General features: G+C 33.3%; 2 protein-coding genes across 2 annotated transcripts; one reads left to right on the top strand and one right to left on the bottom strand.

Annotated features, from left to right (window-relative positions):
• Positions 1-4592: 4592 nt before the first annotated feature.
• On the bottom strand, positions 4593-8610 carry LOC102611910 (auxin transporter-like protein 5). Its single transcript, XM_006486704.4, has 8 exons — positions 8007-8610; positions 7728-7913; positions 7505-7617; positions 7229-7412; positions 7022-7119; positions 6236-6443; positions 5894-6151; positions 4593-5226 (listed from the first exon to the last, which is right to left on the bottom strand). The coding sequence occupies exons 1-8, from the start codon at positions 8160-8162 to the stop codon at positions 4942-4944; spliced, it is 1488 nt and encodes a 495-aa protein (XP_006486767.2). The 5' UTR covers positions 8163-8610; the 3' UTR covers positions 4593-4941.
• Positions 8611-13528: 4918 nt separating this feature from the next.
• Positions 13529-15490, top strand: LOC102611610 (hypothetical protein). Its single transcript, XM_006486703.4, has 4 exons — positions 13529-13678; positions 14211-14557; positions 14639-14711; positions 14790-15490. Exons 2-4 carry the CDS (start codon positions 14225-14227, stop codon positions 15272-15274), a joined length of 891 nt encoding a protein of 296 aa, XP_006486766.2. The 5' UTR covers positions 13529-13678; positions 14211-14224; the 3' UTR covers positions 15275-15490.
• Positions 15491-16086: the final 596 nt, after the last annotated feature.

The following is a 16086-nucleotide window of genomic DNA, read 5'->3' as shown; positions in this document are numbered from 1 at the left end:
TAGAGTGCATATTTTCCAAGCAATTTAGCTTAGCCTGGCCTTGTTTACTCATATTTGGGTGTGTTTTAATGCTCTTTCTAATGTCAAATATGATATGGTTTTCCTGATGATCCAATGGTAGTTACATCAGTGAACACGGGGAATTTGCAAGCAATTTCAACCAAGATACAATCAAAATATTTGAATAAACATCTTGTTTTCTAATTATTACGTTACAAATTTGATTAATAATAAGAGTATCACTAAAAAGTTCTTCAAATTAGAAGTAATTTTTTTTTAAAAAAAAGAACCATATCACTATTAAACAATCTAAAAGATACTTCAATTAGAATTCTTTAAACAAGTTATACTTCTCACTCTTTAAGCATCACCGAAAATCTCTTCAAATAAGATTTTGCATTTTATTTAAAGAGCCAGATTAGCATTAAACACTCCGAAAAACACTTCAAGTAAGATTTTTTAAATAAGATATACTTCTCAATTTTTAATATTGCCAAGTGAGTTTATGGCTCTTGTATTAATAATTTTAAAGAGAGAGAGAGAGAACAACTATAATTAGTATTTAGTTTTCTTTTCAATAAAAAATAATAACTATTTAGCAATAGCTTTTTTACCATATTAAGTATTATTAAACTCATACACATCTCATGGCAAATATTTTTTCTTCAAATTGTTTTATGTTTTCAAGTAACTTTGTATGCTTAATTTATTAACTACTAGTTGTTTTTTCAATTAACATGTATCAAAATAAAAATGGACAAACATAATGGGAAAAACGTGTTAAGAACACATTAAGAGAATTATTAAAAGATGATGATGATGATGATGACAACATTTAGAATAAATAGAAAATTACTTAGCAACCAAGATTTTGACAAAAGTAGTTGAAGAGATAAAATGGAGGGTAATTAAATTTGGTGATGAGAAGATTTGATTAAAATAATATTAATTTGTCTAATTTGAAGAGCCCTTTAGATGAGAGTTTATTTTTTCACTCTCCTATTTGTCGTATAGGCAAGCAAATAGATAAATAAACAAACTATAATTCTAGCCATAAACAAACTATAATTCTAGCCATTGATTTAGTGCTCAGCAAAAACTTAATTCAGTACTGAATCCCCATTCTAAAATTTGAAGATCCTTTTGGTGATATTCTTGTTGAGTGGAATTCTCTCTCTTCAAACAATATTATTTTTTTATTGGAGAGAGAAAATAGCTATAAAGACTATAATTACTATTTTTTCCTTAAATAAAATAACAACTATTTAATGGTATTTTTTTTTACTCTACTAAATATCATTAAACTAATAAACACCTCACTACGTTTTTTTGTTCAAAATGTTGCATATTTTTCAAGTAATTTTCAAACTAACATTAAAATTTTAATTTATTAATTACTGGTTGTTTTCCAATTAGTATGTATTAAATTAAAAATGGACAAACATATCAGAAAAACATATTAGGAATTATTAAAAGAGAAATATATTTAAAACATAATAATAATATTTTAAATCAACAAAAAATTTCTTAGAAAAAAAAAGATTTCATTGAAATAGTTGGAGCAATTAAATGGAGAGTAATTAAATTTGGTATGGAAAAAAAATTGATTAAAATAATATTAATTTATTCTTATTTGAAGAGTTTTTTTTGTAGAAAAACTTATTTTTCTATTCTTTTATCTATCATAAGGTAAGCATATAGATATTTTAAGGGTAAAATTTGAAAAGTCTTTTAGTGAGCACTCTTCAAATGAGATTTCACTTCTCATTTAAATAGCACATTAGCAATAAAAATGCTAAAAGACTCTTCAAACGAGATTAATTGTCCTTCTATCTATTCAATATTTAAAAGGTGACTTCTTCCTCTTCAAATAATATATGTTTTTATATTATCATTATTGAAGAGAGAGAGGGTAGTTGAATTTGGTGAGAGAAAAAATTGATTAAAATAATATAAACTTGTTCTTATTGAAAAGTCTTTTAAGAGTGAACTTATTTTTTTTTCTTTTTCATTTGTCATACAGTTAAGTAAATAAGTATTTAAAGAGTAATATTAAATGAGTCTTTTGTGATGTTCTAATAGAGTTAAAGGTGTTAGAATCTGTCTTGATATATCTCATCAAGTGCAGAACTCATAATAAATGTCTACGGGGCCAAATTATATTTTTATCCAATATATAAAGTTATAGACTAAGTATGCGAAGACCAATGTAGACTTGTCACACTAATTTTTTCATAGTTTGTGTATATACCCAAAAAAAAATTTCAAATCTTGTAGGTGTTGTGGCACCTCCGCTCTTAATGTTCCTCCGTTCATGTAGGCCATGATTACTGCGACTAAACGATCTATTCTAAGAGAGGAAGGATCTACTTTTGAAGAGAGAGAAATATGTACTTCCACAATACACAACGAGAGATTTGAATGAAGAAATTAGATGACAATTATCATGAAGCAAAATAGTGTGCATCAATTTGAATCAAAGAGGCTTTTAAACTCCCATTATTGTTTAATACCATTGCTTTATGCCTTTATGACATGTAACTTGGATAAGAAGAGTGATAGCATATGAAATGTAAATAATCTCTCTTTAATCTTTATGTAGAAAAAAAAAAGTGCGTTAATTTTGTTGGTGTCACATTAAGGCTTGTTACAATGTGATAGAAACAATCTTGCCCAATAATTTGCTCACACAAATTTATACATACTATGCATTTTATTTGGTCGTTGTTGGACAGACAAAGTTGTATCTTTGACGCATACACAATAACTAAGAAGAAACAAAATCCTAGTACTTTCTTCGGCCACAGAACTATGTAGAGACCTTGTTGGAAAAATTTAAAATGACTATGAAAATATTTTTTTTTAAATGTGACCTTCAAATTATACTTATTTTTATTGTCACCCAGTTTAGTTGTCATTCAATACAAAATTATCCTTTTATCGGTACATCTTTAACAATTTTAATCATAAAAATAACTTTCTTTTTTATAGTTTGAAACCCCCCCCCCCCTTCCTGTAGTTATATATAAAACAAAAAAAAGGCCCCCTTGATTAGAGAATTCTGGTTCTGCCGTTGGCTTCTACAACAAATCAAAAGGGCATGTCTCCCATCTTGCTAAAAATATCACTATCCCTTTGTCTTGTAGTATAGGGAATAAAAGAGGAAACAAACAAATCAAAGACCATAGATCAATGGAATATATGGATCAGCTTCAAACTGAAAAGATACAAGGCTTTATTTTTTTCTGGGTTCGCATGCTAGCTAGCCTCTTACAAAGAGAATCTAGTCTCTCATAAAAGTGAAGCTTTGGGCTGCTTTAATTTCACAAGCTTTATTTCATGAATGTGAGCTCATTATTAGATTCCCACACTGCAAAAACTGTTTGATAAATGTCTATATATACATCTAGCAGCCTTATGATCTAATATTTGAGCAACATTCCCCAGCACTTACGTCACCCACAACATTCTCTAATTATTAGTAAGTTACAATCATGTAAAAAAAAAAAGCATAGGGGAAAAAAGGGGTTTTACGCACTATTGATTTTTCCCTCTCTGCTAGCTAGCAATGCCTCATGCTGCATGCATTTAGCTTTATTGCATGAATGATCGTTTTCAAGGTCCTGGAACCAATGTGCTAAACGAAATCTGCGTGGCTCAAAATTTTCAAATTGATCAAAACTTGATGATATGTGTTGTCATTTAGTGTGATGTAATTTATCAGTTCTCCCTGCTATATGTTACTATGCTATGGTCAAAAAGCGAGTTTGGACTGAAATGCATGCTTTTGTTTTGTTTTTACGTTGCTGTAGTTTGTGTATTTTGGAATATTGTACTGTGGCATTGTTGGTGTTGAAGCTGTGTTTTTCTGCCCACGCAAATCTATCAATCTAACATATTGTGAGGGATTCAGGGAACAGCTCCAATTCGGATGCAGAGTCAAATTAGATCAGCTATAAAATTCACGAACAGCATAATATTATAGCATGTGGTTGAAATACGGAACAGGAATTTTGTTAAATTCCGGACCAACAACTCTTTGAACATAGAAGATTGACAATTTGATCAAAGTTTACTTGAGCTTTAGAGTTTCTTTTACAAAGTGAACTAAAGAAGATTTTGAAATTGAAGATCAAATTTGTTTAGGATCAACGAGCTAAATGATAAGCCTCGTGACACTCTCTATGTAAAGAGCCGTTGGTTTGAAATTTTAAGAGTGTAACTTTAGGGGGAAGAATAAAAAAAAAGTCCCATGTTTACCCTGTGTGTTGAACCTAAATACAATTATACTATTGGATAGTTTTGTTTTTAAATGTTTGACAAAATGCATGCCTTTGTAAGATATGTGGTGATGGCCCAGTTGCCTCTACAAAGACACCAATCTTTTCTTGCTAGTGTTTAATTATCGAAATGGTTTGCGTTTTGGGTGAGAATTAACTTGTTATATAATCCATGCGGGCTCATCATTACTATATTCATGGATTGGCCATAGCCCATAATGTAATCAAAGCTCGATCGTTTCTGTTCCAATTTAAGCAAAGATGATATCATGACAGAAATTTCTATTTTATGACGGATCGAGTAGTAAGGCATTTGACAACATAACTAATAGTACAAATTTTCAATTTTGCATACAATATTTGTTATCCTCGGAAGGCATATGACATAGAAACTCACTAAACTAAATGAAACAGACAGAGGAAAAGGCATGGAAGATGTTTGGTGGCATGTGTATGTTTACGGATGGGAATTTTACTAATCATTTTACTAGCCGAAGACACATTACATTGATGGGTTCTTTTAATTTCAACTCTCCATACAAATTCTCTAAATAACATGATCACAATGTAACCATGCACTGCATGGTAGCATGCTATGTGAAGCCGTGTGGGAGGAACATTTGATAACTCAACCGAAATGTTGCTGCATTGGATGGCCAAATCAAAGGTTGTGATGAGTGTGATTGAAGCTGGGTTGGTGGTGAGGCGACGGAGCCACGGTGGTGTTGAAAGAGTGCGGTGGCGGCGGCAGAACTCCTTGCGGTGGTAGGCATTGGTAGCACTTAGTAAAGAGCCCAAATGTGTCAATTTGGTGTATGAAATTAGTCATGCTCGCCCACCCGCCAAATCCAAACCCAACAACAAGCACCCACACTACTACAAACACATTGATCGTGTACGTCCCTACCCATCTTCCCACAAACTTTGGTGGTTGCTCCACAGCATTCTGCATGATCACATCACGGCCATCCATCAGAAAAATTCAACTTAATCACTGACAATCGTGTACGACCTAAACATTCTGTGACATTAATTTTGCAGTGCAATGCGAATATTGTGCCTTTTGCACTACTTTTATCATGGAGGTTACTATGTTACAGATTCTGTAACATACAGCACCCAATGCATGAACCACAGGTGTCCTGCATATGGAGAAAAAAGGGAGCAAATGATTTTGTCTGGGAGCTGGCTAAAGCAGAATCTGTAAGTTACAGATTCTGAGCTTAGCCTGCTCCCGTTTATCATATAATCAATTGCATATCATAATTGCAATTATCAAGAGCTGATATTTAATTAATACGTATTGATTATTAAATCCCGAAGAGTGTCAACTTAGGAGAAAGACCGGGGACTGGTCTGCTTTACCGTGACCACACGCGACCACCATAACTGTTTTTCTTGTTCTTTACTCTTTGTTAATAAATAAACAATCAATTTTATATATTCAACTAGTATTAAAATATTTAAATTCCAGTCAAACTTTTAGAGTACTAAGCCTGACAAAAAACTCATTAAATAAATGACTTCTAATTAAATTGAATTGTGTTAGTAATGTTAGACTGTTTATGTCATGGGAAGCTATGCTTTCACGTTATTTCTGATAGTTCAATTACCTCTCTTGCAGCAGCTGATTTGAAAGTGAAGATGTGGGCAAGAGCAGGGATGATGTAGACAGTAAAGCTGACAAGAAGTGATCCAACGGTTGAGTTGATGGGGCCAAAGAATGGAAAGACTATAGCCAAAAACCAAATGGGGATCACCACAGGCAATCTTGCTGCTGCTCTTTTGCACAAGCTCTTGCATTCATGCATCCCAATTGCTTTCTCCCAAACAAAATACAATGGTGTACATGCAAAACCAAATGTAATAAACTGCACAAACAAAGACAGACAATGTAAGTGTAATTAAAAGTTAACCTGAAACATTAAGCAATATAGAAGGTAATGGAAGCATGCCTGGTGAATAAGCATTAAAATGACAGCCATGTCTCTGAAGGGGGATCTTGGGAGAAGAGAAAAGGCATTTGAGTGATTGAGAAGCATGTCTCCAAATGCCCAATACACAGCAGCTGCAGATGGAAGTGTTAGCGTCATCACATACAGGGTAGCCAGTAAGTATATGGCCTTGAATTTCTGAGGCTTCCACATTGCGTGCATAATCTCCCTGCAAGTTACACCAGCAATATGTTCAATATTTTCATCTTTTTTATAAAAAAAAAACCATAATAATAACATCATTTTTACTATAAATGCACATTATCTTCTAGGCGTAAATCTCTTTCTTTGGCTCTATATTGCATGTTCATCTAGAAAAGTGAAAAATAAAAAGAATCAAACACCTAGGATTATTCATTATGCATTGGTCAAGCACTCAAGCTGGACCCTCTTGGCCAGTTGGCCTTTCTCTTCTTATGATAAAAGCAAAAGCAACCAGAAAGATCATTGGCTTTTTGCATTGAAATGGAAAAAGTTAGGGTTTCCAAGAAAACAGACTTTTTGCTTCCCACGCTTAAGAATGGCAATTTGGGAACAAAAAAAAAAAAACCCTCGTAAGTGAAAATCTTCTATACGCATGCTTTTTACATAAAGAGATTGGTCATTAGATCACATGGTCAGATCATGCGTCTAAAGAAAGTGTAGGGTATCTAAGAACAGAGAATAAATTTGAATATAATTTAAGAAACTTGACCAGATTTGTAAATATCGTAAAAGACGGGGATCTTTAATCTAATCTTGTCTTACACAGTGACAGCATGTCCACCAAACGTGTAGAGAATGTTTGTAGCTCCTGTAAAATATAGCACCAACTTGGTAGGACCTGCATGCTTAACTCCTTCCACCTATGCACATTTAGTTAATTAATTTAACATCATTTTGCATTAGTTTAAAGAGCTTTAGCCACACTTGTGGCTGCTGAAATTTCATTCATTAATTTAGTGGTTTAATTACCTGGCCATGGAGGAGAGAGGCAATGGTGAGGTACCAAGCAGTGTATGTAGTCATCAGGAGGCCAAGAAAAGACCAGATTCTGTAGTTGTGAAATGAAGGAATAAACACCGTGGTGGCACAACAAGCCCCGAATATATAAGTCCAAGTTCTCTTGTCCAGATTATCATTTATGTAATATATGTTGCTGCAAGTTTCCATTCAAAATTAAAGAGTCAATTAATTCAGATTCTTTAAATCAGGATAACGATGAAGCAAGGGTCAGAGATTCATAGATACCTTGCACAAGCTATGAGTTGAATGACAGATCCAAACAGAAGAAAAGTACAATTAAAAGCCAAACCCACGTTCCTCCAGTGCTTTCCAAGGAGCCCGTCAAGAACTTCAAACCACTAAACACGATAAAAATACAAAGAACGATCCAGTGAGCAACTCAACATGTGACACGTACAAGTTTATGTTTATAACAAGCAACATAGCGTCGTGTGACTGTATCGCTCACCTGAATGACATGGTTTCTGAAATCAACTTTCTCCCTTTCTTTCCTTGTCCTGTATTCTACATAGAGTATGCTAATGAGATAAGCGGTCCAGCTCCCAAGCAACCCATAGAAGAGCTGAAAGAGGATCCCGGAGAGCATCCCCAGCTGGGAAAATGAATACGGCAAAGTGAGTAGCACTTGAGCCACCTGCATAGTATAATAAAAAACTCGAATTACACAAGATAAATACAACTACAGAACACTCGTTTTGATCAATGGGGTCACTGTTTAACACAAAACCTGATTTGACGAACAGCTAAACCAAGCATCGTAAACAGAGCCACCATGCCAAAAGAAATTGGAAAGCTTTGATTTCATGTTCTGTGGCTTCCCTTCAGTCTCCATTTCGACATAGTTCCCGACAACCACTGTCTCCACTACCTTATCAGCTGCCATTTTAGCCCTGCTTCTCTAATACTAATGGTGAGTTTTTTTTTTTTTTAATGTGTTGAAGGGCTTGGAATGAGAGTGAAAGTGGAGTTGAAGTGAATATACAAGTGGTAGTAGTAGTGTGTGTGTGAGTATATATAAGCAAAGAGCCAAAGACAGAGGAGTAACAGAGATGGGTCTCCGTGAGTGGGAAAGGGCTGTGTTTGAAAGGTAGTTTTAAGAGGGCTTTTGGGAAGTGTAAAGTTATCGCTTTTGCGGGTCTTTGATAAAATATTCTAATTTTGGGGCCCTATTTTGTAATTAAAAGTTTTTGTTGTTTAGCTTTAAATTAATATAAGGGTAATTGAAGAATTTAACACTAATCATCTTTGGAGCGTTAGTGGCTTTGGCCGCACGAGCGGGTCTCCCCGTTTTCCGAGCTGATTATTACGACTCTTTATTTTGCCTAATCTTCTCTTAATGGTTTTCTAACCCCACCCCCCAAAAAAAAGGCTCCAGGTGATAAAAGAAAATTTCTACTACAGGAAATTTATTTTTTGTTCAGGTTTTGAACGTCATTATTCTTTTTTAATCCATAAGTTTTCAATATCGTTAGATACAGTTAACATTCAAAAAATGTAAACACAATTGGATAAAAATATATGGCTATGGATTCTTACTTAAACGCCAGCTTTAGTTCTGTTACTTATTAGGCTGATGAGTTAATGAGCAATTTATTTGGCGAAGAATTTCTCTTATGATTAATAATTTATTGCAATATTTTAAGAAAGAAAAAGAATCGCGGCAATATTGATGTGAATGTTGGCGAAGGATAGCATTGTAAAAGTAAAACAAATTCGTCAAAATATTTGTAGAATAACAAGGTACATGGGGGAAGACAAATTATTGGGTAAAAGGGAAAATAAGCAAAGAAAAGAGTGAAGGAGAAATTATAACAAATTAGACCACATGATTGCAGCCAAACGAGCGTGGTCGCTTTATAAGAAGAAGAAAGCTGCTTTTATCACATGGCCAAAGCCATTCACAAGCTCAAATTCCCAAATTCCTTATGCACATTATTATCTTTTTTTTTTCCTTTTATGTTTATAAGGCATAGTTTCTAAGTTTTGAACCCAAGCAATTAATTCATAGTTTATTTGCATTAATAAGGGCACATATGGACATATATGAGGCCAATTGGAGATTGATTGTTAGATTATGTGCCCTTGGGAAGGGCCATTTGTTTGTTATACTCTAGTGGGTAGAATTAAAATTTCTTTCCATGCATGATACGGATACCCATATATATTCTTCATTAACAAATGTATGTATGTATTTTTTTTTTCTTCCTTCTCTTGCTTCATCATTCAGATTCTCCTACTCTCTTTACACAACTAAAAGAAAAGGAGATATTCTCTATGGGACTGAAGCGTGGCCAAAAAATCTGTCTAAAGAGTAACTAAATCTATTCTTTATACATATTTTATTATAATTCCAAAGTGCTAGCTAGAATATAATTCCTAAGTACTAGCTTCTAGCCAGTACTTGCCTTCAATTGGAAGACGCATGCATCTCGAATTTTGGTGGTTGATTATGTATACGTCATTTACCTATATTTTAAATGTAATAGAATTGAGCGAGAATTCTCTTTTGATCTGGGTATTGCTTGAACAGACAGAAAGTGGAAATTGAAAGTTTATGTTTTGGTGTTTTTAACCCAAAAAGAATTTTTTTTTTTTTTAAAAAAAAAACCTATGGGCTATATTCAGAATTCCAAATACAGGGGGCATCATTATGAAAAGTGAAAACCCCAAGAAATTTCTTTAAATTCCTTGTTTCAGAGTTTTAGTTATAAGTCCTTCCTTTGTTCATAGGTTTTGAATTTTGAACAAGTGACATAGAGAGATTATTGATTATCTTCAAAAATCATGATCACAAACCATAATGAGTTTGTCTTTCTTCCAATAAATAAGAGACACCCCATCTCTATTTCCAGTACTTCTAGTATTATTTTAAAAAAGATGCCATGAAGTTCTGAGTCTTGAAAGCTTTAATTGTTTTGATGCAGTGCAACATATTCATGAAGCTTGTTGGGGCTGGCACCACTCACACACATAACCAATCCTCGATCGATAAGTCATGCTTTCTGGCCTCATAGGGACCTGAAACATGGCCTGTAAATTGTGTCTCCTTGATTGCATTTGTGCACTGATAGCTAAAGCATGCACCAACATATCTGCATGCTTGTTAGTTTCTCCATCACATAACATAATAATACTGTTTGCCTTCGCTAATTCATCAAATTGTATGAACATTTTGCTTGTAATTATAAAAGATTGAGAGACTAAAATCCTTACTTGTTTCTTGGTCATAAATTGAATGTATAATGATGAAATGAAGGTGATTAGGGTTTATTTTTCATTTTTTTTTCTGACCTATTGATGATGCAGCCTTTTGCGCATGTATGTAAGCAATTATATCAATGAAGAGAGTCATCATCTTTCTGAAATTTTGTATTCAAATTTTACCATGGGCATTAGCGGTCTCCTTGGTCATGTTTATTTTTCTATCAAATTTTACGAGATTCTCCTAGTAATTAATAGCTTATACCTTACACACATATTTTAATATATCACATTCATTTTTTGATTTGTCATTAAAAAATATGCATTTTTTCGCACTAGCTAATATGAGTGAAATTTAAATATCTTATCTCTTATATTATCTCAAGAGATTTTATTAACTGAACTAATTAATATACTGACTCAATTCAATTTTTTTTATTTAAATTAATTCAAATATGTGTTGAAGTTTATTTATTTTTATTATCTTATTATTGCACGCACAATCGGTATTCATTGAATAAATTAATGGACTTTTAGAGAATCTTCTCCATTGAGGATGATTACGCGATTTATATGAGATTTCATAGAGTTTTTCTCTAACGCAATGTTCACACATTTTAAAAGTTAAAGTTAAAATGTGTTGTGTAGCTATAATAAAAATATTCAATTATAGTTAACTATAGTAATCTAGTCTCAAATCCTTACTTTAAAATGTGCATAATTTGTATCTGATAATTCTTAAAATCTTAAAAACTAATTAAATCAAAGAAACTTCTAGACATTAGAATTGCTGGTAAACTATGGAGATGGATCAAACACATAGCATGCTAATCCAATTATCCTGCTATATTTTGTCTATGAAATTATGTTTAAGATAGGGGACAAAATGAAAAAAGATCCAAATCATTGGATTTTTTTTGTGATGATTTTGATTAAGAAACTAACAACAGAATCATCCCAGATGTTCTGAATCATATACATTGCTTTCACAATGGATTTTGCATGCCAGGCCTGCTAATATTAATAGTGGATCCCTCGCAATACTGTTAATAGATCACGCTATGCCAACAAATAATGAACAATAATTTCTTTAAACAATTATTGGAATGCATTATGAATATCAACATTGATTGACAATGATCTTAACGGGTTTTGTCTCTCTTTTGTGAAAAAGAATCATCATGCTAATCAATTCTTTTATGTCTTGTTAAATATACACTCAATAATTTGCTTCGCCCAATTGTTAAAAACTCAATCAAGCTTATTTGTATATCAAATGTTCGGGTCGAATTCAATTTACATATAATATAATTACAAAAACAATGAATTCCAACTTATGCATGTGGTTTGTATATTTGTATATACACATATTCGAGATTTATTCTAATCTTATTAAAAATGGGGTCGAATATTATTTAAATATTACACGTACAAATTCACTGATCTTACAAATAATAAATTTAATGAGATTTTTAATATTAGTTTGACATGGGAAAATCTGAATATCTAAATTTATCGACCTATACTGATGTGGGATCAAATATTTACACGTAGAAATGTAATTCAAACATATTTAAAGTTTTAATTTGATATTTTACATTGAAGATGGGATAAGATAGTTTTTTTCTTTTTGGGTATGTTGGATAATTATTAAAGCTTTCAATTGGGTCAAACTTTAGGCCATCCCTTCTCCTTTTTTCATCAAAAAATTTTTGCAGGTCTTCAGTGTGTCGTTGAAGATGATAAAGAGAAGCACTTTTGCTTTTTCGTACTTAAGGCATTAGAGATTAGAAGCTGCATTGACTTGAGATACAGTGAGAGTGTCGCAAAGTGGGTCATTGGTTCTTGATTTGCTAATTGAAATTCAATTATGGTCAACTCCATTAGCAGAGAGCTAGCAAGTATTAGCTGCCCCATTTTCACCATTGCAATGTAATTGATTTTAAGGCCATTTATCAAATAACAAACACAATGATGCTAACTTCTCTTTATGGCTTCCATATTGGAAGCAGTTTTTGGCATCAAAGAATCCTATACTGAAAAAATATTTTTGTCGATCTACTTTTGTGTCATTGTTTTACAACATTAAAACTACTCTTTGGTCAGTCCAAAGCAAACCAAAAGAAAGCATTTCAAAATTGTCTTATTGGGGGGTTTTTCCCCCCCTTGGCATTTGAACTGGCCTTATTCATCTAGCTAAAAAGGAAAAAGATAAGAACAATAGAGAAGTGACTTTTGCCAACGACCAATAACATATTGACGCTTCAAGGCTATAGAGATTTTTCAAAGAGAGCGATCTTTAAAATCTTACAGTTTCATACTGTTCCATGCAAGCAGTATGTATTTTCATGTTCATCATTTTATCCAAATAAACCAACTTTTAGCCTTTCCTTCTCCTTGGATGCAACTGAGAGTATAATTAACCTCTTGTAATCATTTAAGGATCAATACTAGGTGCTTCAATTGTGTATTTCTCATATATTAAGTTATTGTCACTCATTATTTTACTTTTACATGATTGTCTGACAGATACACGTGACAAGAATTTAATTGAGAGAAGTATACATTAAGAGTACCTAAAACTTTCTTTATTAGTTAATTACAAATTTTTGCAAATCGAAACAAAATATTTGAGTGTATAAGTATAACTCACTTTTTGCATTTACCCTTTTATCATTGAGTTACCTAAATTATTTGGTCATAAATTTAACTTAGTTAAAAGCAAACAAATATACTCTTACAGCCTAATGATTAAACTCTACACTAATCATATAAATTACGACTAATCTTACATTCATCCTTTTGTTATCGAACCACTAAGTTTTTTAAGTGTCAATATATGTTGTTCCAAAATCCAGCATTTAACTCACAAAGTAAAATTGCAATATTATAATTTAGAAGATTAAAATATTAAATACTTTTTTTGGTTGGGCCAAAGGCCCAACATTACTTCAACTCAACAGACCACAAGTCCAGGTGACGTGGCAACCGATTATTGAATCCCGCAGGGCCTCCATTTATAACGTTATTAACACTCCCGCCCAAGACTCCACTTATCTTCTCCGCTCTCTTTTCACTCTCATCCTTAACCTGCGCACTTGTAACCACCACGGCGCACGTTAGCCCCGGTGGCTCCACTGTTTCCATTCACCGGAGTATCCCTCAGTTGTAGGTGTAAATCGCCTATTGTTCTGTCAGGTACTTTTCGCTACTCTCTACCTAACTATTGTAATATTTTATCTGCCTCGTTTTAGTTGCTTAGTGCAATGTAATGTGTAAAAAATGAAAAATTTGAGCTTGAAATTTTCTTTTATACTTTCCCTTAACTTATTATTCTGTATTACAAAAATTGGGTTTCAGTGATGTGATTATGTTATTGTATAAAACCAAGGGAAGTTATATTTTGTTATTAAGGGAATATCTCAGCATTGATAAACTTATGCGTTATGCCTAAAATGGTAATAGAAGTCAAGTTTTTGAGATGCTAATTCACTTAACAGAGTTTAAAAATCAAATCGATATGGTAGGCTAGGTAGGCCTTGGTTTTACGGCTGTATTATTGCTTATTCATCAGGCTTAATTACTTTTTCACGAACCCTTTTGAGAGCTAATTGCCTTGTTGCTGTTTAGATTATTGCCAGTGTCATGCGCTATCCTTGTTTTATGTATATTGATTCCAGGAAGTTTCATAATATTGACTATTTTTATTTCGTTGATTTCACATCTTTAGTGAACGGAGGGAGCATGTCCGTGGCGCAAGATGGGGTCCTAGGGAGGCCGAAGGCAGAATGGACACCATCCCGAGATTCATATTTGGTTGAGCTTTTCATTGAGCAGCATAATTGTGGAAGAACTGCTTACAATGAATTTAAAAACGAAGTGATTAAATCTGTTACTCGTGACTTCAATAAAAAGTTTGGGATGAATTTAGAAGAGAACCAGATAAAGAACCGGTACAACGTTATGAAGAAAGATTATGGTGTTGTTAAGACGCTGCTTGGTCATACCGGGTTCCATTGGGATGAAACTCGACAAATGGTCGTTGCTGATGATAAAGTTTGGGACAGCTATATTGGGGTACATAATATCCTTAATTTACAACTTTATTAGCTAGTGATTTTTCAGTTCATTGCAAGAGCTGACAACATATTAATGTAGGTAAGAAGTGAAGCAAGGCCTTTCCGAAGAAAGAGCTTTCCCTTGTTTAAGCAAATGTCCATCATATTTGAAGGTAAATTTCCTTATCTTGATTGGTGCATGGTGGTGGTAGTTTAAGTGTTTCAAACGATTACTGATGCTTCTGGTTCAGGAGAAAGAGCAAATGGGAAACACATTCCAAGTGGGGTTCCTGTGGTAGCCGAAGAGGGGCATAGCAACACAGAGACTATTCGATCTTCAGAGCCTACTAATGTACCTACACAAGTAGTAGATGGTGCTCCTGATTCTGATTCCATAATTCGAATAAATGACATGCAACCAAAGAAGCGAAAATGTGTTGCTTTTACAGCATCAGGTCGAAAGAAAAGAGCATATTACAATGCCAGTGAGACAATAGAGAATGCAGTGTATGAGATGATCTCAGCAGCCACGTTTAAAGCTGCGGAAAGAAACGTATTGAGTGAGAAAACATTGTACCAGAAGTGTCTTGAGGATTTGCAGAACTTGGAAGAATTAGATGACACCGAATTCACGAAGGCTGTCAATGTTCTTAAAGACGATAAGAATGCAATTGCATTCATGACAATTAAAGGGCTTCGACAATTAATCTGGTTGAGGTCTCTCTGGCATGCATAGTGTTCTAGAACAGGTGATTGATCCATTTATCCTCCTTGTGAAAGATTTTCCATTTTCTGTTTATTGACCCTTTTGTGTTGTATGTACCACAGTGACTGTGAGAAAGTTCCGTTCCTTATGAGATTGAATGAAAGTTTTGTATGTACCATAGTGTTTTCTTATGGAGAATTTATAGATAACTGATTTATATAATATTAATTCATCAATTTCTCGTCACATTTTTGTCTTTTTTTTTTGTTATTTTGTCGTCACTTCTCTAAATTCAAATAAGTTTTCAATATTTCTTTAATCGCCCGAACACCATTCATGGGCAGAAGAATAACCTGGAAAAGAGTCGTAAGTTATCCTCCTATAGTATAGATTTACTTGACAGCTTGTACTTATTTAATTACAAGCTTTTAAAATCATTTCGGAATCACCTTTTGATCATCAATTTTTAATTTTCTCTTTCTCTTCGCTAATTGAATGTAACACGCACATTCTTACCTTAAGATGTAGGTAATCAATGCACTTTAACCTCAATTTCAGAACCATCGAGATCGCAAATACTCGTGTGCAGCAACCACTAGAGTAGTGATTTATCAAAATTTAACAGTAAAATTACGTGGTTCACTCTCAATTTTCATAGGGCTATGCAGCAGTTTGGACTCTAAGTGCCAAGTCTACAGTAGACTAAATCTGCCTTCAAAATTTGAAGAAAGTCTTTTTATACAGTAGATTTAAGATTGAAAGTGGTTTATTACCTCATTACTGCAATATTTTTGTTGAATTTTATAATAATCTACCGACATACTATAATTAGGAGTGTATTG

Source organism: Citrus sinensis, chromosome 8 (assembly GCF_022201045.2).
Source record: "Citrus sinensis cultivar Valencia sweet orange chromosome 8, DVS_A1.0, whole genome shotgun sequence".
In the NCBI taxonomy this organism is placed as follows: Eukaryota; Viridiplantae; Streptophyta; class Magnoliopsida; order Sapindales; family Rutaceae; genus Citrus; species Citrus sinensis.
Note: the sequence above shows the minus strand (reverse complement) of the source record. Positions and strands in the feature narration are given on the sequence as shown.

Excerpts from the sequence above, each read along its gene's own strand:
- LOC102611910 (XM_006486704.4), bottom strand. The coding sequence starts at position 8,162 with ATGGCAGCTGATAAGGTAGTGGAGACAGTGGTTGTCGGGAACTATGTC. Across the intron at positions 7,413-7,504 it reads CAACTCATAGCTTGTGCAAG|CAACATATATTACATAAATG; the intron begins GTATCTATGAAT and ends GGAAACTTGCAG. Across the intron at positions 6,152-6,235 it reads TTTTAATGCTTATTCACCAG|TTTATTACATTTGGTTTTGC; the intron begins GCATGCTTCCAT and ends TTGTTTGTGCAG.
- LOC102611610 (XM_006486703.4), top strand. The coding sequence starts at position 14,225 with ATGTCCGTGGCGCAAGATGGGGTCCTAGGGAGGCCGAAGGCAGAATGG. Across the intron at positions 14,558-14,638 it reads TTTGGGACAGCTATATTGGG|GTAAGAAGTGAAGCAAGGCC; the intron begins GTACATAATATC and ends ATATTAATGTAG. Across the intron at positions 14,712-14,789 it reads AATGTCCATCATATTTGAAG|GAGAAAGAGCAAATGGGAAA; the intron begins GTAAATTTCCTT and ends CTTCTGGTTCAG.